Raw genomic sequence first — 27,754 nt, 5'->3', positions numbered from 1 at the left:
CTTTGACTTGCTGATGAGTAAAGAAGGACTGAAAGGGAAAGGAACTGTGAAACTGTCTTTCCCTTTCCTTCTATGTCATCATTTTAGCATAAGTTTTTGGTTAATTCAGAGAAGTAATGTGAGTAAGAAAAGATATTATAGGATTCCTTGGTCATTTATGTTCTTTTTTCTTTTTCTCCTTTCAGTGACCAAAACAAGAGCATTTATTTGCCTTTCATGCTACATGCCTGTCATTGATAGAATGTATTGGGTAGATGTGCTGATGTTGGGTAGAGTTTTCTGTATATATCTATTAGGGCTAATTGGTTTATAGTATTGTTCAAGTCCTCTATATCCTTATTGATCTTCTGTTGTGGTTGGTCTATATGTTATTGAAAATGGGGTAATGAAGTCTCCAACTTTGATTGTAAAACTGTTTACAATTCTGTTAATTGTTGCTTCCTATATTTTGGGGGCTCTATTGTTAGTGCATATGTTTAAAATTGTAATATACCTTTGCTGGAGTGAACCATTTATCAATATATAATGTCCTTATTTGTTTTTTATAATCTTTTTTGACTTAAAGTGTATTTTGCATGACAATAATGTAGCCACGCAAGCTCTGTCTTTGTTACTATATGCATAGAATATCTTTTTCCGTTTTTGTTTTACTTTGATTCTCTTTGCCTATTTGTATCTAAAGTGAATCTTTTAGATAGATAATAGATGTATCATGTGTTTTTTTATCCAGTTGGCCAATCTCTGCCTTTAAGTGAACAGTTTAATTCATTTACATTTAAAGTAGTTACTGGTAAGGAAGGATTTATTTCTGACATTAACTATTTCTTTTCTATATGTCTTATATACGTTTTGTTTCTCAGTTCCTCTGTCACTGTCTTTTTATGTATTTAGTTGATTTTTTTTTTGTAGAGTACTATTTCAGTTTCCTTCTTTTTTGTGTATTTTTTTTAAAGTTATTTTCTTAGTGATTGCCTTGGGGATAACAATATAATTAACATCTTAAATTTATAACAACCTTGTTTGAGTAATGCCAACTTAGTTTCAATAATATGGAAACACTGTGTTTCTACACATCTCTGTTCCTCCCCCTTTATATTTTTATTGTCATGGATTATATCTTTATAATGTGCCCATTAACGTGAGTTTATAATTGTTTTTATGCACTTGTCTTTTAAATTATGTGAAAGGAAAACACCCAAGAGTTACAAACCAAAAGTACAATACTACTGGCTTTTATGTTTACTTATGTTTATCTTCACTAGTGTTATTTCTTCTGTGGATTTGAGTTCCTAAGTATCCTTTCATTTCTGCCTTGAGAACGTCTTTCAGCATTTCTTGTAGGACAGGAAAAGAAGTTTCCCAGCTTTTGTTTATATGGAAATGTAATTTCCTTTATTCTTGAAGGGTAGTTTTGCTGGCTAGAAAATTCTTAGTTGACAGTTTTTTTTTTTTTCAGGACTTTACGAATGTCATGCCATTGCCTTCTCACCTCCATGGTTTCTTAGGAGAAATCAGCTGTTAAACTTTGTGCTTGAAGAATTTTTTTTTTTTTTTTTGTCTTTTTCGTGACTGGCACTCAGCCAGTGAGTGCACCGGCCAGTCCTATATAGGATCCGAACCCGCGGCGGGAGCATCGCGCTCCCAGCGCCGCACTCTCCACAGTGCGCCACGGGCTCGGCCCTGTGCTTGAAGAATTAAACTTTCTTGCTTCTTTTGAAATTCTTTCTTTGTCTTTGGGTTTTGACAATTTGACTATAATGTGTCTCAGTATGGATTTCTTTGAGTTTATTCTGCTTGGACTTCATTGAGCTTTTTGGATGTATATATTTGTGTCTTTCATCAGCTTTGGAAAGTTTCTGGCTATTATTTCTTCAAATATTTTTTCTGCACTTTTTCCCTTTTTCTTTCTTAACTCCTATTACACATATGTTGGTATGCTTGGTAGAGAACAAAATAAACAAATAAGGAATGCAGTGAATGAGAAATACAGGGAGCAGAAAAAAGTTTCAGAAAAACTGTTAGTATTCTTAGAAGTAAGAGATTGTAACCATGAAACAAAGTCAGAGTGCTGCAAAGAAGGAATAATTAAAGAGTAGGAGTTCTTAGAAGTAAAAATGTGATAGAAAGTTTGGATGATAAAGTTGAGGAAATCACCATGGAAGGAGAACAAAAAGAGAGATGGAAAAATGGAGAGAAAAGATAAGAAATTTGGAGGATTAATTTAATAGGCCCAAAGTCCAATTAATAGGAGCTATAGAAAGAGAACAGAGAAGATGAAAAGGAGAATATTATAGAAGATAGAATACAAGAAAAAATTTCCAGAAGTGAAAGATATGAGTTACAGATTAAAAGAGCCAACTTTTAAATGAAAGAAAAAAATAACTACATCAAGGCTTGTCACTAGGAAACTTCAGAATATGGGGTCAAAAAGAATATCCTGAAAGTTTCTGTAGAGAATAAAACAGTTCTTATAAAAAGTAAAGAATAAGATTGGCATAGTCTTCTTAGTAATAGCCCTAGAAACTAAAAATTATTGAAAAGGAACCATAAGACTTTGAGTGAATGACATCTAAATTAGACTTTTATACCTATCTGAACAAAGTGTGCATATAGAATAAAGACATTTTAGATATGTAAAGTCTTATAAAATTTTCCTCGTATTGAAGTTTAAGGGGGTCCAACAAATAGCACTCTCTTTTCCTTCCTGAACTCTAAACAAATTGGGTGAGAAAAAGGAAGTATATGGAGACCAGAATATCATTTTTATTTTTGATAAGTTTCAAATTGGAGAATGGGGCTTTTACTTTCAAGTGGTTTACTAATACTGAATGCCAGTAATAGGCAGACTTACCCCTGAAGCACAGGCAGAGCTGAACAACCACAGGCTCAATGTGAGGCTTACATCTGTAAATGATAGAGTGTGAAGGAGTGTAATGGAATTTTCTTCCCTGTGGACAGCAGGATCCAAAGAGGAAGGAGAGGGGAACAGGCTAAGTTTTGCCTAGGTTATTTTTCCAAACTCACTGAAATAAGTTTATCCCATCTTCTTAGGAAAGGAATGAATGAGAGGAGTGGAAAGAGATCAGTAATGTTATGATAATGGATGTCTGTCTCTATAGAATGAAATATCAGAAATGGGGCATAACTGTTTTCGTCAATATCTTTCATGTTTCTATTCTTAGAAAGCTACTGGAGAATGTGCTTAACCAAAAAACGGAGTAAATCATGGAAGAGGAAAACAGAAGAGTCAACAATGAGAGAGGGGAAGGGAATTAGTAGGATGATAGTTTAAGGAAGTCTCAAGGTGACAACTGTGGTGGAAGTTGAGTAGTGACCAGAAAGCTCCCAAGAAGGGAAGTTCAAGGAGAGAGCAAAAAAAGAAAAAAAAAAAAAAAAAAAAAGACACATTATTGGATGTGTTTGAACATATTTAGAGAATATTTATTGTTCTGTCAATGAATTATTCATAGGTATATTTTAAAAAGTAAGAAAAAGGTAATGATTAATTTCAGGTAAAACTGAAAGGTATACCAAAATGGAAATGTGATTATAGTATATGTATTGCTTAACTCAAAGGGCTAGATCCAGTAATATAGTAGTTTGAAAACAAAGAGTTTTATTCCTTTCTTATATAATAGTTGTTGTGTAAGTAATCACTAGATCTAGATGAGTAGGTTGGTCTGCATGACTATTCAGGGTCCCAAGTTCCATTGATCATGTTGTTAACAGTGTGGACATCACCTGGGCTTGTTACAAATGCAAAATGTCAGGCCCCACCCCCCCAATCTACTGAGTCATAATCTGCATCTAGGAACTAGTTGATTCCTTTGCACAAAAGTTTGAGACTCATTGGTCTGGATTAGAAGAACATAATTGTTGGTTGAATAATTGAAGCTGTATGGTTGAGAATTTTATCCAATGAGAAGGGAGAGTGTGAGGAAGTAAGAAGTTGGTGATGAGACAACATTTAATTGCAGAGAAAGTTGGGAAATGTAGTTTATTCGTGTGCTCAGGAAAAAGAAGTTGAATTTTGATGGACATCTAGCAGACTGTGCTATAGTAAAATACTTGGCTCAGCTGTGAATAATATTGGCATATCATATTAAAATCATCCTGGGAGGATAGGGGAAGGTGGGGAAGTACTTACGTGTACATTTCTCTGTCTTTTTCCAGGGGGAATGTTTTTGAGACGCCAAATCCACATCTTCCATAGTAGGAAGTCAGTGGATAATATCTAAAACAGAACAAGAAGTATCATCTTAAGGATGTTATTTGGAAATGTGGAGATAAATCCAGGAAGAAACAACTGTAAAAGTTGAAAGTAGTTGCTTCTGAGGAGAGAAATTGGGAGTTGGTAGGAAAGTACTGTTTTGCCTTATAGTTCCATTGACTTTTTGAAATGTGTAAATGTGTTTGTTGTACTTAAAAATTTTTTTTATTCTTTATGTTGAACAAATCAATATTATTAGCATATATATTATTACAAATAGTACTTAATCTTTATGCCTCTTATCCAATCTCTCCCCATCCACCTCTTCTTCCCCCCTCCCACCTCTGATAACTCTAGATTTCTTCTCTCCTGAAAGAGTAACGGTTACTTTGTTGATTTGTTGCCTGGATGATCTGTCCAGTGCTGAGAGAGGTGTATTCAGGTCCCCCACTATTATCGTAGAGTAGATGTTTCTTCTGTCACTCTGGAATGAGCTTTGTGGAGAGAGACATCATCTTCTTTTCTTTGGTCTCTACTGGTGATTCTCCTTGTGTCAATGCACTCAAGTGGCTGGCGGGCCATCTGCATGGCAGTTGTGGCTATTGTGGTGGATGCGGTGGGCCACCCACACGGAAGTGGAGTTTTTGGCGTGGTCCTTGCCTTTTTGCAGGAGGAGGAGTCATCCCTGCCTTCATGCCTAAGGACCCTGGGTGGGCTCTGTGGCAGAGGCAGTGTGCCTGGTTGCAGGAGGAGGAGTTGGTCCCCAGCTCCATTTGTATTTACATTCTAAGATGTTGTTGAAGAGCAGTTGGGTGGCATGGGGAGAGGGGAAGGGGGAAAGAAATAGGGTGGAGAAGGAAGAAAGGGGGGTCATGGTTGAGGCCCATGGCACCTTCCCCTCATTCCTGCAGGGGAGACCAAGGGCTTCCAGTGGTAGCTTGGTCATTGCTGGGCTGAATGCAGATGTCAGGGGGTGTGGCTGAAGCCTTTGGCCCCTCACCACCTTGGCTCAGGAGACCAGGGGGCTTCCAGTGGAGGTTTGGTGGTCATTGCTGGGCTGGTTGCAGATGTTGGTAGGGTGTGGCCAAAGCCCTTGGCCCCCCACTGCCCCAGCTTGGGAGCCTGGTGCACTTTCTGCAGTGGCATGGTGGTCATCACTGGCTGGTTATGGGTGTCGGGGGACATGGGTGAGGCCCTTGGCCCTCCCCCCCAAATTTGGGGGCTCCGGGGGCTTCCGGTCTTTCTAGGTTTTATAGGTGTTCTTTGATGAAGTGAGACTGTTACTAGTTAATATCAAACTTTGTCTCTTCTCTGTGGGTATTTGTTTTTTTTTCAGTTCTGTGTTGGATTATTCACTGTTCCCACCACTTAAACTCTGCACTGAAACTAATCTGTTGTCCTTTGGTTACTTCTAAAATGGGGGACCTTCCTGTGGGGACCAGCACTTGAGCCCCGTGGTTGAGCTAAATTGCTACTTTGCTGCTGATTCTCTGGGGAAGGCTTTTTGTGCAGCTCAGGTTTTAATGGTTGACTTTTAGGTATTCCCAGGTCTCATGAGGTCTGCTGTACCTGGGTTGTGTAGAAAATCTGGTATGGGCCTGAGTCTTTTCAGCAAACTGCACCCCCTGCAGTTCTGTATTCCAGTCTCCACTGAGTGGGCCTGTGCTTATTGGGGGGGCAGATCAGCTGTCCTTGCTGTGCCCCAGTGTTCCCCCGGTTGGCCCATCTCCCCCACCTCCTGCACTCCAAACACTTCCCATGGGATGTGCCAGGCACCAGTTCCTTGGGATGACTCACCAGTCTCTGAGGGGCTCCTTTTGTCAGTTGTTGTGGCTCCTCACTCCTATGTGGGTCCATGGGAACCCTGTTAGTGGTCTTGCTGGCCTGAGGGTCACCGAGGCCCTCTTCTCCCCTGCTGCCTCCAAGCAATTTCATAGGAAGGGCACAGCAGTGGCTTTTGCCACCTCTTGCTCCTTGCACTAACCAGGTCCAGCCATGAAGCGGCCAGGATTCAAAATGGTGGGATCGATTCTTTCTCTCATCGTGGCTTCTGCTGCCTTCATGAACTCCATAGGTCACTCCTTCTCTTCCCCTTGTTACGGAAGAGACTTTGACAGAGAAGCAGTCGGCACTCAGAAGGTTGGAGAGTCAGGTATTTTATTTTGCTAGAGGGCCCAGATGAGCTAGCGCTTCAAAATCTTAGCCTAGTTTAGGTCTCACAGGGCTTATATAGGTGGACACTTCTGGGCTCTTTTAAGTTTTGTTTTCTCAGCATTCATGTAGCCAACACAGCAGTTATTGCAATAAGCAAGCATGTTTACAAAAGTGGGAGTAGAGCAGTTGATTATCAGTAAAGCTGATACAATAAGCAGGTTCTGTTCTAAAGGCAAAACAATTTACTGAAAGAATTAATTTTGTATTTTTCCAATTCCCTGAGCTCTAGCTGCTCCAGCTTGGCTATCATTGCTTTTTCATAGTTGAAATTGGTTGATTCATGGGAGAGAGTGATGCTGGGGGACTGCCTATTCCACCATCTTGACCGGAAGCCCAATGTATTTGCTTTATAAAAAGCAGATTTGAAAAAAAATTTCTGTAGTGCAAATAGGAAGTAATCATATAAATAGTTTTTAGAGCTAAGTGCTATGAGAAAGATAAGATTCCTAAGAAGAGGCATACTTATCTGAGCCCACCCTGGGTAGGAGAGTCAGTGGTAGATTGTGGAAGGCTTTATTATGAAAGAGACATTTTCTGGTTACATTGTAGACAACATAAAGTATGAGTATGATGCAATTAAACATCTTTTGGATTTCTTATATTTTTAAGTATGAACAATTAAAAATTATTCAAACTAATTTTTTATTAGTCCATTTAACAAATTTATTGAGTGCCTAGTTTTTACTAGGCACTGTGGTAGGCACTGAAGATGTAATGGTAGGCAAAATCAGAAACGGTTTCTTAGGAGTGGGCCAGTGGCACAATGGATGATGTGTCTGACTACTGATCAGAAATGATTTCTTACCTCATGGAGTTTACAATCTAGTGGGGAAACTGACATGAATCAAATTCTTCATTGCATGTAAGATTGTACAGAAGAGCATGGTTTCCCCTCTCTTCTACTTTCAAGACCACTCACTTCTTAGAGCAGTAGTTCTTTAAGTGGGACCTTAGTCCGACCATATCAGCGTCACCTGGAAACTTGTTAGAAATGCACATTCTCAGGCCCTGTCGCACCCCTGTTGAATCAGAAGCTTTGGGGGTGGAGCTCTCCAGGTGATCCTAGTGAATGCTAACATTTGACAACTACTTTCTTCAATATTTTAAACTTGGTTTATTACTGCTAGTATTTCCGTGCTAAAGATAACCAATTGCATATGCCAGATTATATAATTGTTAAGCATTTTAATGACTTTTAAACTGTTTTAAAATATATTCATCATATATAATTCTTTTAAATAACACTTTACTGTGTATAGTAATTCAGTCTAGACCCCTTTTTGCTTAGCAAGTTTTTTTCCTGTAGGAGAGGATAAATGCATTTTCTTTATGGAGCCTGACAGATCCCTGGTAATTTTCTATAACTTGTAAAATTATTGGAACCAATATAAACTCTAAGATTTGTATCAAATTATAACATTTTCTTAGTTGGAGTAGACTCTAAAGACAGCTGGTTCAGCCACTAATTTTATAGTTTAGAAATCTGTGACTCACTGAGGTTCAGTGTCTTCTTGTTCAGGGTCAGTTGCTGGTGGGCCTCAGTGATTTGGAGGCCTTAGCTGAAATTGGTTCATTATGTAGATTTTTTTTTTTTTTTTTTTTTAAAGCAGCGGAAGCTTCTGATAGCTTGCTGTAATTGTGCCTTAAAATAGTTTCCTATTTGTCCCATGGAAAGGTTACTTGAGTGGTAACTATTGCTGTGATTAACTTCTCCATTAATTATGCAACAGTTATTTCAGGTAAACTTTCTAAGCTAATATATCCAAACAATCCATTTTGTCTGAGGCCCCAGAACTTGTAGGCCAATTAGCTAATTGAACAATGGAAAGTTATAGAAAAGCATTAAAAACTTCTCTTGAAACAATTCCACTTCTTGCTAAAATTTGCATCAGGAAAGGAGAGCTGTGGAGACATCAGTCTGGAGTAGATAGTCTTTTAATTGCTAGGGATTATGAATGTCTACTGAGTATCTAGTATTGTGCTAGGCATTGTAAGGATTCAAGCAAGATGGGAGATATTAGAACTAGAAGTAGAAATGGACTGATGTCTTGATTTATTTAAAAATGAAATGGAATACATTCTAAATTCTGTTGTTTATTCTTCTATAAGTATATTCAAACTTTAAAAAGAAATTCATTAAAATTCTTTGCATTTTCTTGATAATTAGTAAAGATACAATTGGTTATTTAAGATTAGAATCTCCTCTAATAGTCATTTACCACATTCTAAAAATGTAACCAAGAACTGGAAAGTAGGGCTGACATTTTTATTTGGTTAAACAATTTTAATATGAGCATGCACTAGGAAGCAGTGAACCTTATTTCCAAAACCTTCTACTCAGAGAGAACTTCATTTCTAGGAATTATAACTTTTCTGGGAAAATTTTGTACTCATTATAGCTTCAAAGAAAAAGTTGAAAATAGCAATATTGCTATAAAATTGCTATGTTGTTTTTTGAGACAATAAGCCATTTGTTACTCTTATAAGAAAAGATGGGGAAGATTAGAAAATAAGTAAAGTTTGCTTTTTCATAACACATTTTTATTAACAATTTAAATGTACTTTTAGTAGTATGAAACAAGGTATTCACTTTTGGGACAACTGGCAATTTTCTGAGTCTTGAACGCCCTGCTAGCACTTATCTGTAGTAGGTACACTGATTTTTAAAAAATCTTTGTAGCTTTTATTTATATATAAAATTCGATTTATAGAGTTCTTTTTTTTTTTTTGAGTGGAAGAATAAATAGTGTGTCTAAAATTTTTATAAATGAAAGTGTGGATTGGTGTATATCAAGTCTTTATTGTTTATGTAAGAGAACATCTACAAAATTATTAAAGAATCATTATAGTAGAATTGCATTAGAAAATTTAAAAATATTTTGGTTGCTAGATAAGGTAAAACCAATATTTTAGAAATAGAGCCCATTTTTTATTTTTAAAATAAGGAATCTGCAGCAGTTTCTGAAAGAATATAGGAATAGTAATATATTTTGACAACTCTTTTGACAGGTATGTAAAACACCTTTTTAAGAGTAATAAAAACAAAACAAAAAGAATAATAAAAGCAAAATGTATCAATTAAAAAAATTCAAATATTTAAAAACTAGGAGCAAAAGGATTTTTTTACATTTCTAAGTTGCTACAGCTTTTACTGGAAACTGTTAGTCAAAAAAGAAATTAATGGTGAAAATCTAGTATGGTTTTGACTTAAATTTTATTTTTTATTTATTTTTTTTTTTAAATTTTATTTTGTCGATATACATTGTAGCTGATTATTGCTCCCCATCACCAAAACCTCCCTCCCTTCTCCCTCCCCCCCTCCCCCCCAACAATGTCCTTTCTGTTTGCTTGTTGTATCAACTTCAAATAATTGTGGTTGTTATATCTTCTCCCCCCCCCCCCGGTTTGTGTGTGTGTGTGTGTGTGTGTGTGTGTGTGTATGTGTGTGTGTGAATTTATATATTAATTTTTAGCTCCCTCCAATAAGTGAGAACATGTGGTATTTCTCTTTCTGTGCCTGACTTGTTTCACTTAATATAATTCTCTCAAGGTCCATCCATGTTGTTGCAAATGGCAGTATTTCATTCGTTTTTATACCTGAGTAGTATTCCATTGTGTACATGTACCACATTTTCCGTATCCACTCATCTGATGATGGGCATTTGGGCTGGTTCCAACTCTTGGCTATTGTAAAGAGTGCTGCGATGAACATTGGGGAGCAGGTATACCTTCGACTTGATGATTTCCATTCCTCTGGGTATATTCCCAACAGTGGGATGGCTGGGTCGTATGGTAGATCTATTTGCAATTGTTTAAGGAACCTCCATACCATTTTCCATAGAGGCTGCACCATTTTGCAGTCCCACCAACAATGTATGAGAGTTCCTTTTTCTCCGCAGCCTCGCCAGCATTTATCGTTCATAGTCTTTTGGATTTTAGCCATCCTAACTGGGGTTAGATGGTATCTCAATGTGGTTTTGATTTGCATTTCCCGGATGCTGAGTGATGTTGAGCATTTTTTCATATGTCTGTTGGCCATTTTGATATCTTCCTTAGAGAAATGCCTACTTAGCTCTTTTGCCCATTTTTTAATTGGGTTGCTTGTTTTCTTCTTGTAAAGTTGTTTGAGTTCCTTATATATTCTGGATATTAATCCTTTGTCAGATGTATATTTTGCAAATATTTTCTCCCACTCTGTTGGTTGTCTTTTAACTCTTTTAATTGTTTCTTTTGCTGTGCAGATGCTTTTTAGTTTGATATAATCCCATTTGTTTATTTTCCCTTTGGTTGCCCGTGCTTTTGGGGTCGTATTCATGAAGTCTGTGCCCAGTCCTATTTCCTGAAGTGTTTCTCCTATGTTTTCTTTAAGAAGTTTTATTGTCTCAGGGTGTATATTTAAATCCTTAATCCATTTTGAGTTGATTTTAGTATACGGTGAGAGGTATGGATCTAGTTTCATTTTCCTGCATATCGATATCCAGTTATCCCAGCACCACTTGCTGAAGAGGCAGTCCCTTCCCCAGTGAATAGGCTTGGTGCCTTTGTCAAAGATCAGATGGCAGTAAGTGTGTGGGTTGATTTCTGGATTCTCTATTCTATTCCATTGGTCAGTGTGTCTGTTTTTATGCCAGTACCATACTGTTTTGGTTATTATAGCTTTGTAGTATAGCTTAAAGTCAGGTAGTGTTATGCCTCCAGCTTTATTTTTTTTGCTGAGCATTGCTTTGGCTATTCGTGGTCTTTCATTGTTCCATATAAATGTCTGAATAGTTTTTTCCATTTCTGAGAAAAATGTCTTTGGAATTTTGATGGGGATTGCATTGAATATGTATATCACTTTGGGTAGTATGGACATTTTCACTATGTTGATTCTTCCAGTCCAAGAGCATGGAATATCTTTCCATCTTCTTGTATCCTCTCTAATTTCTCTCAGCAGTGGTTTGTAGTTCTCATTATAGAGATTTTTCACCTCCTTGGTTAACTCAATTCCTAAGTATTTTATTTTTTTGGTGGCTATTGTAAATGGGCAGGCTTTCTTGATTTCTCCTTCTGCATGTTCACTATTGGAGAAAAGAAATGCTACTGATTTTTGTGTGTTGATTTTGTATCCTGCTACTGTGCTGAAATCATTGATCAATTCCAAGAGTTTTTTTGTAGAGGTTTTAGGCTGTTCGATATATAGGATCATGTCATCTGCAAACAGGGACAGTTTGACTTCATCTTTTCCAATCTGGATGCCCTTTATTGCCTTCTCTTCTCTGATTGCTCTGGCTAGTACTTCCAACACTATGTTGAATAGGAGTGTTGAGAGTGGGCATCCTTGTCTAATTCCTGTTCTTAAAGGAAAAGCTTTCAGCTTTTCCCCATTCAGGATGATATTGGCTGTGGGTTTGGCATATATGGCTTTAATTATGTTGAGATACTTTCCCTCTATACCTAACTTATAGAGGGTCTTTGTCATGAATGAGTGCTGAACTTTATCAAATGCTTTTTCAGCATCTATAGAGATGATCATATGGTCCTTGTGTTTGAATTTATTAATATGGTGTATCACATTTATTGATTTGCGTATGTTGAACCAACCTTGCATCCCTGGGATGAATCCCACTTGATCGTGATGAATAATTTTTCATATGTGTTGCTGTATTCTGTTTGCTAGTATTTTAGTGAGGATTTTTGCATCTATATTCATCAAGGATATCGGCCTGTAGTTTTCTTTTTTGGTTATATCTTTACCTGGTTTTGGTATCAGGATGATGTTTGCTTCATAGAATGAGTTTGCGAGATTTGCGTCCGTTTCAATCTTTTGGAATAGTTTGTAAAGAATCGGTGTCAATTCCTCTTTGAGTGTTTGGTAAAATTCTGCTGTGAATCCATCTGGTCCTGGGCTTTTCTTTGTTGGGAGCCTTCTGATAACAGCTTCAATCTCCTTTGTTTGTTATTGGTCTGTTCAAATTTTCTACGTCTTCACGGTTCAGTTTTGGGAGCTTGTGTGTGTCCAGAAATTTATCCATTTCCTCCAGATTTTCAAATTTGTTGGCGTATAGTTGTTTATAGTAGTCTCGAATGATTCCTTGTATTTCAGATGAATCAGTTGTAATATCGCCTTTTTCATTTCTAATTTTTGTTATTTGAGTCTTCTCTCTTCTTTTTTTGGTTAGCCATGCTAATGGTTTGTCAATTTTATTTATCTTTTCGAAAAACCAACTTTTTGATTCGTTGATCTTTTGAATTGTTTTTTGGTTTTCAATTTCATTCAGTTCTGCTCTGATCTTAATGATTTCTTTCTGTCTGCTAACTTTAGGATTGGATTGTTCTTGTTTTTCTAGTTCTTTAAGGTGAAGTGTTAGGTTGTTCACTTGCCATCTTTCTATTCTTCTGAAGTGAGCATTTAATGCAATAAATTTTCCCCTCAATACTGCTTTTGCAGTATCCCACAGGTTTTGGTATGATGTATCATTGTTTTCATTAGTTTCAATAAACTTTTTGATTTCCTGCTTGATTTCTTCTTGGACCCATATGTCATTAAGTAGAATGCTGTTTAATTTCCATGTGTTTGTATAGTTTCCAGAGTTTTGTTTGTTGTTAATTTCTAGTTTTAATCCATTGTGGTCTGAGAAGATACATGGGATAATTCCAGTTTTTTTGAATTTATTGAGACTTGATTTGTGACCTAATAGGTGATCTGTCCTGGAGAATGATCCATGTGCTGATGAGAAGAATGAATATTCTGAGGTTGTTGGGTGGAATGTTCTGTAGATATCTGCCAATTCCAATTGGTCTAGAGTCTTGTTTAGATCTTGTGTTTCTCTACTGATTCTTTGCCTAGATGATCTGTCTAATATTGACAGTGGAGTGTTCAGGTCCTCTGCTATTATGGTATTAGTGTCTATTTCCTTCTTTAGGTCTAATAGAGTTTGTTTTATAAATCTGGCTGCTCCAACATTGGGTGCGTACATATTTATGATTGTTATGCCTTCTTGATGGATCAGTCCTTTTATCATTAAGTAGTGTCCCTCATTGTCTCTTTTTATGGTTTTTAGTTTAAAGTCTATTTTGTCAGATATAAGAATAGCCACTCCAGCTCGTTTTTCTTTTCTGTTTGCATGGTAAATCTTTTTCCATCCTTTCACTCTTAGTCTGTGTGAATCTTTATGGGTGAGGTGGGTCTCTTGTAGGCAGCATATAGTTGGGTCCTGCTTTTTGATCCAGTCAGCCAGTCTGTGTCTTTTAATTGGGGAATTTAAGCCTTTAACATTAAGAGTTGTTATTGAAAGGTGTTGATTTATTCCTAGCATTTTATTGGTTGTTTGGTTGTCTTAGGTGTCTTTTTTTCCTTGCTTTCTGATTTACTGTTTGGTTTCTTTGTTTCTTGGATCCTTAGGTTGTAGATAGTGTTTTTGTTAGCTTGTTTTCTCTTCATGAATGCCATTTTATTGTACTAGCGGGTTTAGATTTTTCTTAGGTTTTTATGGCAGTGGTAGTTATTTTTCAGGTACCAAACCCAGTACTCCCTTGAGGATTTCTTGTAAGGGTGGTCGTGTGGTAGTGAACTCCCGCAGTTTTTGTTTGTCTGAGAAATATACTATTTGCCCCTCATTTCGGAAGGATAGCCTTGCAGGGTAGAGTATTCTTGGCTGGCATTCTTTGTCTTTTAGTATTTTGAAAATATCATCCCATTCCTTTCTAGCTTTTAGGGTTTGTGATGAAAAGTCTGATGTTAACCTGATTGGGGCTCCCTTATAGGTGATTTGACGCTTCTCTCTTGCAGCTTTTAAGATTCTCTCTTTGTCTCTGAGTTTTGCCAATTTGACTATGACATGTCTTGGAGAAGGCCTTTTTGGGTTGAATACGTTTGGAGATCGTTGAGCTTCCTGGATCTGAAGATCTGTGATTTTTCCTATACCTGGGAAGTTTTCTGCCACTATTTTGTTGAATATGTTTTCAATGGAATCTCCATTTTCCTCCCCTTCTGGAATACCCATGACTCGGATATTTGAGCGCTTGAGGTTGTCTGATATCTCTCTCAGATTTTCTTCCATGTCCTTGATTCTTTTTTCTTTCTTTTTGTCTGCTTGTGTTATTTCAAACAGCCCATCTTCAAGTTCAGAGGTTCTCTCTTCAACTTCGACAAGCCTGCTGGTTAAACTCTCCGTTGTGTTTTTTATTTCGCTGAATAACTTCTTCAGTTCAGCAAGTTCTGCTACATTTTTTTTCAGGACATTGATTTCCTTGTATATTTCCTCTTTCAGATCCTGTATACTTTTCCTCATTTCATCATGATGTCTAGCTGAGTTTTCTTGTATCTCATTCAGTTTCCTTAGAATTATCACTCGAAATTCCTTGTCAGTTATTTCAAGGGCTTCTTGTTCTATAGGATCTAGAGTATGAGATTTATTAACTTTTGGTGGTGTACTTTCTTGATTTTTTGTATTTCTGGTGTCTTTTTTTTGGTGTTTATTCATTGTGGCAGGGGGTTTCACAGTCCACCGGTTTGAGACTAATGACTAACTAGGATGTTGCTGTGGTTGCCAATTTGGTATGGCTCCCGCCGTGACTGCTCAGTTGGCCTCTAGTGTCTTGTGTGTGTGGTTGCCTCGGGTCTTGGGCTTCTCCGGGGATCCACCTTTCTGGTCAGCTTGTACTCTGCTGGGCTGGTGGATCACGTACCACAGGGTGTGTGATCTCTGTTGAGCTTTCACTTTCTGTACAGGACTTCTCCCCGTTCCGTGTGCTCTGGCCCAGGCTGTTAGATCGTGCAGTGGCGACCCCACCGGGTGTTTGGTTTCTGTCGAGTCTCCGCCTCCCTGGCCACACGTCTCCCCCCTCTGTGCACACTGTGCTGGGCTGGGGTGTGTCTTCTGCACCCCTCGTCTATCAGCTGGGCCTTCAAGACCCTGCTCAGCACCGCCTCGCCCAGGAAGTCTACCAGGTTTCTGCTAGGCACAGACGACCGGTCTCTCTGGGTGCCTTTGTAGCACTGTGTAGATCTTTCTCGGGTCTTGTTCACCTTTGTATCCCCCCGGTATAAACCGAGTCTAGTGCCCGCCTGCAGCCTGCTCTCCAGCAGGTTCAAGCGGACCTGGGAACTCTCCTACCACACTATTCCCAACCAGAAATTCGTTAGGCTTTTTTCCAAACTGGTGGTCGCAGAGATGGTATCTGCCTCCCAGTAACAGGAAGTTTACCCGGGGCCGGAGTCCAGGGTGTGGTGGAGTGACAGTCGGCCCGCCCATACTTCCTAGCCCTCCCAACACTGGTCGGGACGCCCCACACCCCCAGCCCAGCCAGAGAACCGCGGAGGGAGTGGGAGAGGAGGCCGGCCCGCAGGGTCCGGAAAGCCCCGCGCCAGGCCAAGCAAATGGGCTCAGTGATGGCCGAGCAGGGCGGAGCTGCCCGCACCTGGGAAAATGGAGGCAGCACCGGGGCAGTGAGTGGCCTGGTGGTGCAGGCGGGAGCCGCGTGGGCATCCACCCCCCGAACAGAGCTGTGCCAGGGATCACTCACAGTGCTGTGCCCGGTCGGGCGCTCGCTCTGTCTCTGGTTTGTTGCCTTCCGTGTTCTTGGCGCTGCCGCCTCGGGCTGTTCAGTCGCGGCGCCGCTCGGGTGCTCCCAGGAATCTTCTTTAATGCCGGCCTGAAACCTCGAATCCTGAATAGGGCAGCTGGCCGCCTTCAGTGCGGCCCCAGCCTCCGGGATCCTGGCTGCATCCACAGCAGCCCTGGCGCCGTGTTCTCTGTTTAGAGACTCGCTTTTGCAGCTAAGAATCAGTTCTTTTCCTGCTCCACACTTCAAAGCTGTTGCCTGTAAATGAGGCAGCCTCTCCTGCCGGGGGCAAAGTGGCGTTGAGCCCCCACGACTGGCCAGCAGCAGCAGTCTTCCCTTAAGAGATGGCCAGAGGAAGGTCCACAAGTTTCCCGGCTGCCTGAGGCCCAGTGGCCACCTTTTCCACCTCAGCTACTCCGCACCAGCCGCTGCAGCCGCCGCCATCTTGAAACTCTTAACTTAAATTTTAATTATCATCATCATTTTAAAAAATATTACTTTATATAATAATTTAGAAAGAAGAACCTAATAAAAATTTTAAATAAAAGACAATGTTAATCTGGATAGAGATCAAAGCAGAGAATGTAGGTAACTATACTACAAACAGGAATTGTAAAAGCTAGGTCTGATACTGGAGGAGAGGATCTGGGGAGGTCTGGTAACCAGCCTCAACCTGTCCTCTACCAGGTTATTGACTCTGCCACAAGAAAGAATTCAGAGGCAGAGTCACAGTAGGAAATGAAAGCAGGTTTAGTGTAAAGAATAAGAAATATAGACTTCACAGGGAAAGTGAGACCTAGCTCCAGAGACTGAGCAGTGACCATAGCAAATTTAATGCAAAAGTAAGAAATACACAGTTGACAGACTGTTTTGAGAATGAACAGCAGCCTGCTAAGGTGAAGTGTGGACTGGCTCCAGAGAGCAACAGCCCCCACTTCTTCCTGGATTCGACTTTTATAGTTTGGCTATCTAAACGTATTCATGCTAATGAATATTCACCTAAGGGGGTGATTCCCAGTTATGTAACCTAGACTTGCACATGTCCAGTTGGTCTCTTTTAGAGCATGCGAATTGGTCAAATTCTATTACATGCACTGAATACACTTAGAAAATTCTAGGTGCTCTCTAGCACCTCCAGTGGGAGGTCATTCAAGGGATAGACTCCCTTTTAATGAGCATCCTTGGCCACAGAGATTACACAAGTCTGCCTTCTGCAGTCTCAATCTCCATGTGCTGGTGTGGAAAACAGGAGTTACAGGCCACCATAGCTTAGGCCTCAGAAGCAGGGCTTGAGTCCTAGGGGAGTGGTTTGAGATCCAGGGAGTGACCTGAAACCTGATCCCACGGGGAGTGAGCACCTCCTATCTGAGGTCCAAGTTGAGTAAAATGTTTTAGTGTAGACATATGTAGGTAAACTTAATTTATTTTAAATTTTTTTTTCTGAAAATATGCTTTTGCATATACACAGATAGTTGGGGAGTGAATGACTTGTCCTGAGCTTTTTTGTTTTAGGTAATATTTTTGTGTTTATATGATGTATGGTTGGTTATACGATTAAAGGTGTTTGACAACCCAGATGTGTAATTTAGTAAATTAACCAAGTAAATTCAAAGGTGCTACATTTTAATTCCATGCAGTTTGCTATTGCTGGCAGAAAAACTCTAATTTTTATTTTTATTATTAATCTTTGTTTAGAGGCATAGATCTGAATTTAAGGCCTGTAGGGTAAGGTGAATAGTAAAAAAAAAAAAAAAAAAAAATTCCTGATTTCCATGAAATGTAGTATACAAGGTGTTTCTAATATAGAAATAATTTAACAAGGTGCAGTATTTTCATTTGTTTATAGTTTGTGCTCTGTGGTAAATTTAATGTTTCTTTTTCAACATAGTTGTTCCTGTTATATTTTAGAAAGAAATAGGTTCTGATTGATTTTAGTGTTCCTTCTTGCTATCACTTTTTTTTAGACGTTACTTATTAGAACAGTTTTAGGCTTACAGCACAATTGTGCAGAAAGTGCAGAGTCCCCATATATCCCTTTTGCTCCCACACAGTCATAACCTCCCCCACTGTCAACATCTGTACCAGAGTGGTACATTTGTTACGATCGATGAACTTACACTGACATGTTATTTTGGCTTAAAGTTTACATTAGGGTTTATTCTTTGTGGTGTACATTCTCTGGGTTTTGACAAAAGTGTATCTATCCACCATTATAGTGTCATACAGAATATTTCTGTCATTTTTTAACTATGGGTTCTTATTGTTTTGAAAAGAATTCAGAAGAATTCATTTAAGCTCCTTTTTATCTCAGAGGTGAAGAAAGTCTGTTGACATTGTCTTCCCATGCTTAGAGAGTTGTTTGAAGTAGGTTAGAGGTGTAAATAGGTACTGCTTAGTAAGAGAGTTATGTGGACAAGATCTTACTACTTAGGATTCTGTAAACTGATTGCTTATAGCACATAAAGATTGGAATTCTGGTGTTTTCTTTGTTTCATTTCCTTTTATGTTAATCGTGGTGCATCACTTGCATATTTTATTTTTTTGTTACTTGAAATTCTTAATGAGTAATGTAAAACATGTTTGTACTTCTCTAAAAAAGAAGTCTTTGTCTTGATGCCATATTACCATAGTTACATTAGAATTCCCTTGATGAGCATTTGTTTACTTAGTGGACTTTGACTCATATAGTTTTCTGATTTTGTCTTTTTAAAATTATTTCTACAGATTTGAGAGGAAATTTGAAAAGATTTTTTGTGTCTCACTATTTTTTTAAAAAAATGGTTTTTGCATTTTAAATAACAGATTTTTAATTTTTTTAAATCCAATAGTTTGCTTGCCTAAATTGGATTTGAAGTAATTCAAACTACTGGAGATCTGCCATTTTACAATATCACAATTGGAAAGAAGCAGGTTTTCAAATGATGGAAGAGTCTAAGACCTGTAAAAATGAAAATCATGAACCAAAGAAGAATGTTATTTGTGAAGGAAGCAAAGCAGTTAAAGTTATAAATAATCAGACTTTGAAAACTAGAAATGATAAATCCATAAAAGAAATTGCGACCAGCTCTCCAAATAGGAATAGTAGTAAAAAAACTAAGCAAAATGATACTTGTATAGAAAAAACAGAAGTTAAATCATGTAAAGTAAATGCTGCCATCGTTCCAGGCTCTAAAGATTTGGGATTAGTCCTTCGAGATCAAAGTCATTGCAAAGCAAAAAAATTACCTAATTCACCAGTGAAAGCTGAAAAGACGTCTATTTCACAGGCCAAATTAGAAAAGGCACTCAGTTTACAGGCAAAGGCAGAAAAATCACCAAAGTCACCTAATTCAGCAGTGAAAGCAGAAAAAGCACACAGTTCTCAGATGAAATCAGAAAAGGAGTCCAGTTCACCAGCAGAAGCAGAAAAGGTACCCAGTATACTATTGAAAGAAAATATGAGACAGACAGAATTACAACAGATTGGAAAAAAAATTCCAAACTCCTTTTCTTCTGTGGACAAAGTGACTATTGACACTGTAGAGGGGGTAAAATCTGCTCTGGAAAACTCACCACGATCTCAGAAGCAACAGACATGTACTGATAATACTGGTGATTCTGATGATAGTGCTTCAGGAACTGAAGACATATCAGATGATTTGAGTAAGTACAAATTTGATTATTCTACAGATCAGCTTTTTTGGGAAGGATTTTCCTATATTAATGTTCTTTAGATTATTCCTGTTTTAAGTACTTTAATTATAAAAAGGGTGTTAGTGATATGGCTTTTAAAATTTAAAAAAAAAAGCCTTTCCCTTTATTATGGTAGGTAAAAAGCCTGTGCTAATATAAATTTAGTGGCTTCGTTGAGTTGAAATGGATGTGCTTTTTAAAAAATGATTTGTAACATATTGCTCATTCATTCACCAAATGTGTGTGTATTGAGTTCCTTTTATATGCCAATCATGTTTACAGTGGAAAATCGAAAAAACACAGCCCTGGCCCTCAAGGAAGCTTTCAGTCTGAAAGCTTTTCAGTGCCCGAAACTTTAAATTATAGTTGAGAAAGCACATGATTTCATTGTGAGATTTAGACTTTTGGTTGAGAAAATGCATGATATAAACTTTGAGACTGGGAGTATGACTGAGACTCAGACTCAGTATGACCGGAACAACAGGGGGTTGAGGGGAGAGTAGCAAAAAATGCAGCTGAAAGGGCACAGAAATTGGAGAATGAAAGGCCTCATAAGCTGTGACAGAGTTTGGACTTTATCATGAGTATTTTGAGAAGCCATTGAGGAGTTTTAAGGAAAGTAATACAGTGATTAAAAAAAAAAATCCTTTTGGCCACAGTGCAGCAAATTCTTTGACAGGAACAAGACCATAGAAGTGGAGATTGGTTAGGACACTGTTACAGTTTACTTGAGAACTGTTGTTGTAAAATTCATTTTTTTCTCGGATCCTGATTTTAGTTTAGTTTAATTGTTTAGAAATATTGTCCATGCCTTTTGGGTAACTTGAATCCTGATTTTGTTTAAATTGATGAATTTTCTTTTGTAATCTCTTTTTTCTGGTGTTTTCATGGTTAGAAGAATAAAGCCTTACCTTGATGTAGAAGTAAAAAGAAGCTATTTCTGAATCATTTGCCACACTGAGAAACACTGGTAAAGAATTAAGAAATACCTTCTTTTTATTTCTGGTGGTACACAGTTGATGGTATATGGACATACTTTTTAATTTTTTTATTTTGATAGAGTTGTCTTAATGTGTGTAAGGAAAAATGTCAACCTCATAATGTATGTAGATAAAGCTTAGGACAAAAAGTAAGGCAATTTAGAGATAGTATCAAGTAAGTAATAGTACTGGTAATGTTTCGATATGGCAAAAATCTAAACATGATAGTATATGAATGATTGAAATTTGGGAAATAGTGGTGCTTAAAATCAGTTAAGGTTCTGGTCACTTGAATTTGTGAAAAATCTGATTTAAAGATCTTTTTTTAAAAAGGCAACAAAATAAATGAGGTGACAGAATAAGATGGTCAAGAGTACAGGCCTGGAGTGAAATTGCTTGGGTTTTGTATCCCATCTTTCCCACTTGATTTCGTACTCTTGCGTAAGGTGCTTATCTCTTAAACAAACCTCAGTGAACTCATTTTTACACAAGTGGAGATGCTGCTGTCCATTTTATGAAGGTTAAGTGAAATAATACAGTAGAGAGTTTCATGTAGTACCTGACATAGTAGGCATGCAATGCTGGTTGAGTGTCATTTATTATTATTATATTATTCCAATTAAATGCCATTTTATTTGTTAACATGGAGAAAAGTTGAATTAGTTTCAGGAAGCTAGTAGATCAAGTAGAAGTTCTTTTGGGAGAAACTTGGTTTAACAAATTAATATGATTTATAGTATAGCAGTCATCTTTCATAAATAAGTGCTTCTTACATGTTAAAGAACTATCTTCAGTATGTATAATATTTCCCTTGAAGTCATATTCATGCATAATTGTTTAGTACTTCTTTTTTCCAATATGAAAAAATCCAAATTAATAATATTTGAATTAATTATTTCTTATTAGATTGCCCTTGGTAAAATAAATAGAATAAAATCTTTATATCTAGATCATTGTCTATTTGGACTTTATAGGTTTTATAGAAATTTGATTAATCTCAGTGTTCTCCATTAGGCCCAGCTTTCTCTCCCACCTAGCACTTATTCCATTTTTCCTTTTGCCAGTAATTTTTGTTGTTGTCTGCTCTGTGCCAGTTATTGATCTAGTCACTAGGAATGCAGCAGTGAATGAAACAGATAACATTGTCCTTATGGAGTTAATATTCTTGTTGGAGGAGGGAGACAACAAACACAATAAGAAAACTATTAGTAAGTTAAATAGTTATAAAATAAAAAAAACTATAAGTAAGTTAGAAGGTTTTAAATCCTATGAGAAAAATAAAACAGGAAAGGTCATAGGGAATGATGTTGCTGTTGCTGGTGGCAATGTATCAAATTTAGATGGTCACCGACGTGACAGTAGAGCAAATACTTGAAAGAAAGAGGTGAATGATGAGCCAAGTGAATATTTTAACGGAAAGTGTTCTTGATCTGAGCTTCTCTAACTTTAATATGCACACAAGTCACCTGGGAATCATTAAAATGCAGATTCTGGGCTTCATTCCCAGAGATTTTTGATTCAGAAGGTCTAAGGTGGGACCTGAGAAATTGAATTTCTAACAAGCTCCCAAATGGTGCTGCTGTTGCTGGTGGTCAGGATCATGCTTTTGATCAACATGCCCTAACTCATCTCCTTACTTTCACTCACATCAGCCTTCATTGTGTTTTCAACACAGCAGTCAGAGTGAGCTTGTTAAAGTGAGTCAGATCATGTTACTACTATTCAGAATGTTTCAGTGGCTTGCTATAGATCAGAGTAAAAGTTAGCATTCTTACAGCGACTAGTATGAACTGTGACACTCCCCCACCTTTCTGCCCTCCTTCATCTCCTTCTCACCCTTTTTCTCTGTGCTCCGGGTACAGGGTTTTCTTGCATTTCCTCAAATGTGAAGGCAGATGTCCCCCTGAGGGCCTTTGCATTTGCTTTTTCCTCTGCCTGGAACACTCATCCCCCAGATGTCCATATGGCTAGCTCTCTTAACTTCGTTTGCCTTCTCTCTCTCTCTCTCTTTTTTTTTTTTTCTTTTTGCTGCTGACTGTTATGGGGATCTGAGCCCTTCATCTTGGTGTTATAACACCGGGCTCTAACCATCTGAGCTAACCTACGAGCCTCCTTTGCTTTCTTAATGAGGCTTTTATTGAGCCACTTATTAAAATGTGTAATCTTCTCCTTCACCTCTGACACTCATTACTTTTTCTTGTTTATTTTTTCTCTATGGTCCTTATCATTATCTGTCACATTTTTAATCTTACTTACCTTTTTATATAAGTTTTATCGAGATATAATCACCTTTTTAAAGTGTACAATTCAGTGGTTTTTAGTATATTCACAAAGTCATGTAGCCATCATCACTATCTAGTTCCTGAACACTTTCATCACCCCTTAGAGAAACTCCATACCCATTAGCAGTCACTATTCATTACCCCATCCTCCTGTCTACTGGCAACCACTAATCTATTTTCTGTCTCTATAGACTTTCCTATTTTATATAAATGGAATTGTACAACATGTGGCCTGTTGTGTCTGGCTTTTTTCTCCTAGCATAATGTTTTCAAGGTTTATCCATGTTATAGCATGTGTCAATACATTTTTATGGCCAAAAAATATTCCATTGTATGGGTATACTACATTTTGTTTATCTCTTCATCAGTTGATAGATATTTGGATTGTTTCCACCTTTTAACTATTCTGAATAATGCTGCTATGAACATTTGTGTAAATGTTCTTGTATAGATGTACGTTTTCATTTTTCCTGGGTATATATCTAAGAGTGGAATTGATATGTTTATGGTAACTCTGTGTTTAACTTTTTTGTGTGTGTGATAAGTAGATATGATTTAGTATCTTAACCATTTGCAAGTGTACAATTCAGTGGCATTAAGTACATTTACAGTGTTGTATAGTTATCACCACTGACTAATTCCAGAACTTTTTCATCACCCCAAAAGGCAACCCAAAGCCCAGTAAGGGTCACTTCCTTTTCCCCATTTCCCCCAACCTCTTGCCAACCACTGATATGCTTTCTGTTTCTATGTATTTTCTTATTCTGGATATTTTACAGAAATGGAGTTATACAGTATGTGGTCTTTGTGTCTGGCTTTTTTTTTTTTTTTTTTTTTTTTTAAGTGTCCAGCTTTTAGCTTCATGTTTTCAAGGTTTATCCATGTTGTAGCATGTATCAATACTTCATTCCTTTTTTAAAGGCGCATGCTATGGACTGAATTGTGTTTTTCCCAAATTCATAGGAGGGTACTTCAGAAAATCATGGAAAATAGAATTAAAAGATAATGCAAATCTTTCCATGAACTTTTTGAAGTATCCCATTCCAGTATGTTGAACCCCTAACTTCCAATATGATTGTATTGGAAAATAGGGCTTTTAGGAGGTAATTAAGGTTAATTGAGGTCATAAGGATGGGGCCCTAATCTGATAGGATTGATGGCCTTATAAGAAGAGTAAGGAGAATGAGAAGAGAGATCTTTCTCTCTTTATAAGGAAAGGCCGTGTGAGCACACAGTGAGAAGGTAGCTGTCTGCAACCCAAGGGGAGAACCCTCACCAGACACCCCTGCTGGCACCTTGATCTTGGACGTTCTGCCATCAAGAACTGTGAGAAAATACATTTCTGTTGTTTAAGCCACCCTGTCTATGGTATTTTGTTATGGTAGCCAGAGCTAAGATAGCTGAATAAATATTCCATTGTGTGGATATGCCACATTTTGTTTATTTATTTATCAGTGATGCCCATTTGGGTCATTTCCATGTTTGGCTGTTGTGAACAGTGCTTTTGTGAACATTCATGTACTAGTTTTTGTGTGGATACAGGTTTTCAACTCTTGTTGTTTTATGAGAGTATTAACCTCTCATGAACTAGTGTTCTGTTGAACACATTTTGGGACATTCTGCCGATATTTTATTTTGTATGTTGATTCTGGAAAATTAAATAATTTCATTTATTTCTGACTTTTCAAGAAAGATATGTAGCTTTTTCTAATTGTTTATATGGGCAGAAACAATTTTTCAGGATGTGCTGGTTTTAGTTGCTTTGTATTTCAGGGCAAGTTACACATATCAAAAAGGGAAGGAGGTTATATTATTATGTTGTCCTGCTACTATTCTTTTTCATGAAATGTAGAAATAAAACTAGGATTTATCTTTTCTTTTACATTTCCATGATAAAATGGTTACTAAAAAATTAAGTTATTTTTCTAAATATTAGGACATAATCACAAGTTCCTCATGGTACATCAGTATTTTCCTGACTATAATTTAAGAAAACACTTATCTAACCTAGCTACAGTTCTGGTGTTTGAGTTCCTTGCTTTTTTTCTTTTTATAACATCCTTAACCAAGAGTTTGCCTTCCTATTCTAGAAACTCTTGTGCTCTTGTGGTGGGAAATGCACCACCTCCAGAGGCATAACCATTTCTTCATTGTTCAGAAAATTAGTGCTATCAAAAGGTAGAATTGACTGTCAGGGTTCCTCTAGATGGCATGTAGTTGGCTTTTGAGGGTAGAGTAGAGAGATTTGTTGATTATCTATGAGCATTTCTTTCTGGAAGTGCTTTTATATACGTCCAAATTTTTAAAATTATTCAACACATATTCATTAAAGTGTCAGTTCTGGTGTAGGCATTGTATTAAAATCTAAAGGTACAAAGTTTATTGATGATTGATTGCAGCAGGCCAGTACAGGGATATGAACCCTTGTGAAGGTAGAATTAAATAAAACCTGTTCATTAGCATCAAAGAATCAATCCTTTATCTGATGTAGGAGATAGGTAAATGAATACAAATTACATTATTCTGTAAATGTGAGATAAAAGAGGGTGCTATGAAAATATAGAGAATATTAGACTGGCTTCTGAAACAGGTGATGCTTAAGCTGAATTTTGAAGGATAAGTAGATATTATTAGTTGAATTGGGAGGCTTTGATGGAGGAGGTAATAGCATACATAAAGACTTTGAGACTTAAAGCAGCAGTGATCCATTCTAGCACATTTGGTGTGAATGAAGTGGAAAATGTTAGGGCAAGATATAAAGTTAGAGATAGAGGCAAATTAACTCTCTTTAGGTTTTGGCTTAAGTGATATTTCCTTGGAGAAGCCATCCTGGACTCCCATATCTAAAGCTGAGTTCCTTGCTTTTTTCCTTTAAAATATTTATTAGAACTCGGAATTATGGTATTTATTCTGTTTACTTCCGTCATGAGGGTAAGGGACTGCATGTAATATGCTAGGGAGTTTAAACTTTATTCTGAACTCTTCGAAAGCCTTTTAAGTATTTTAAGCAAGAGAATAACAGTTTATATTTTAAAAAATCACACTGCTGGTGGAACCTACTGTACGTCAGGTACATATTGCTAGATGCTGGAAATGCAAAGATGAATATACATAGTCTGTGCCTTAAAGAGATTATAATCTAGTTAGGAGGCTGAGAGGCAAAGGAAAATTGTTGATGTCGTGGAGATATCCATGAGTTCAGTGGAAGCAAGAAGGAAGATGTGGGTTTGTAGTCTCGAGTGTATGTGTTCTTTTAACTGCTAGTGATTTAAGAGACTTCAGTTCAGTGACTAATCTTCTTTGAGTAAGACTCAAAGTGGCTTCTTATCAAATTGATTTCAGAGATTCTGTAAAGCGGTTACGTTATGTTAACTTTGTATTGTGTAGTTTCAGTTATGTATGTCTCTTGATGGGTAGATTGGAAGAACAAGGTAGGAATTTAACCCATGAGGTAGATTTTTCTTTGTGAATTTTGATACCATGTATATTTCTTATATTTTACATGGGTGTACCAACTTGTATGACCAAGGAAAATATAAGGACAGAATATTTTTTCTGTATGTATATGAATTGAATGTTTTCCATTAAAACATTAAAATTTTTTTTTTTACCAGTTCTGATGATGTGATTGCTTCCTTTTCTAGGTAAAATGAAGAATGATGAATCTAATAAAGAAAATTCTTCGGAGATGGACTATTTAGAAAATGCCACTGTGATAGATGAATCTACATTGACACCTGAGCAGAGGCTAGGCTTGAAACAAGCAGAAGAACGCTTAGAAAGAGATCACATCTTTCGACTTGAAAAAGTATACTATGTTGTTTCGTTATTTGGAGGGAAATGCATGTTTTATAACTTTTCTTTCCCAAGTGCAGCTCTTTTTATTTTTCTTTTATTTGTAAGATAGAGGTAGCATTCATCTTTCCTTCCTTTCTTCTTTTCATTTTTCTTCCTTTCCTCCCTTTGTTCAGCAAATACTTAAATTTATGAGTCTGACTTCATTTGTAGCAAACTATGGCCTACCCCCTTGTTTTTTTTTTGTTTTTTTTGAATGTGATAAGATACAACTAGCCCCCTTTTTTGTAAACGAAGTTTTATTGGAACACAACCGTGCCCATTTGTTTACATATTGTTTATGGCTCCTTTCATGCTACTATGGCAAAGCTGAGTTGAGTAGTTGCCACGGAGACTATATCACCTGTAAAGCAGAAAATATTTACCAAAATATTACTTTGCTCTTTACAGAAGTAGTTTTCTGACCTCTGATTTATTCACTGAGATAGATACTGAGTGCTTGTTATGTGCTAGGTGCTATGCTAGGCACTGGGTATATATTGGTGAAAATGGCACAGTTTCTTCCATTAGAAGTTAAAAGTTCAAATAAATTTTGTTTTCTCCATTAAAAAAAAAAAAGAAGTTAAAAGTTCATTCAGATTGATGGAAATAAATTAGCGAATACCACACAGTGTGCTAGAGCTCCACCTTCTTCCCTTGCTTTTCTTTTTTCTCTTCTCCTACAGCATATTTACTGAATATCTACTATATATTAGAGACTGTTCTAGCCACGGGTATCTCATTCCTGAGTACTTATTAATTTCTTAACCTAGAAATACATGTTCCTAGCCTCAACAATGAAAACACTGCTAGGCATTGAAGGAAAGAATCACAAATCAAAATAGTGACAAATAGATAGTTGGTCTATTTGTGAATATGCATACAAGGAAGTAGGTCATTATTCTTGATAAATTTGAAACGTATGGTATGATTCTGTATTACTTAGAAAAATGAGATTATATCTAGATTGAAAAAGGCAATCCTGAGTTATTAATAGAAATTAGGACAGAGTAGTA

The 27,754-nt window shown here is 37.2% G+C and overlaps 1 protein-coding gene across 10 annotated transcripts in view; it reads left to right on the top strand.

Annotated features, from left to right (window-relative positions):
* The window catches only part of TUT4 (terminal uridylyl transferase 4), a 141,756-nt gene that overhangs the window by 13,386 nt on the left and 100,616 nt on the right, over window positions 1–27,754 (top strand). For 9 of the 10 annotated variants that reach the window (XM_063104195.1, XM_063104196.1, XM_063104197.1 and 6 more), the window contains exons 3-4: window positions 18,799–19,612; window positions 26,549–26,712. In XM_063104195.1, coding sequence (XP_062960265.1) covers window positions 18,889–19,612; window positions 26,549–26,712 — 888 coding nt within the window. In that variant the 5' untranslated portion in view covers window positions 18,799–18,888. The remainder of the gene's footprint in view (window positions 1–18,798; window positions 19,613–26,548; window positions 26,713–27,754) is intronic. The other variant, XM_063104198.1, reaches the window with a different exon arrangement.

Source organism: Cynocephalus volans, chromosome 8 (assembly GCF_027409185.1).
Source record: "Cynocephalus volans isolate mCynVol1 chromosome 8, mCynVol1.pri, whole genome shotgun sequence".
NCBI lineage: Eukaryota > Metazoa > Chordata > Mammalia > Dermoptera > Cynocephalidae > Cynocephalus > Cynocephalus volans.
Note: the sequence above shows the minus strand (reverse complement) of the source record. Positions and strands in the feature narration are given on the sequence as shown.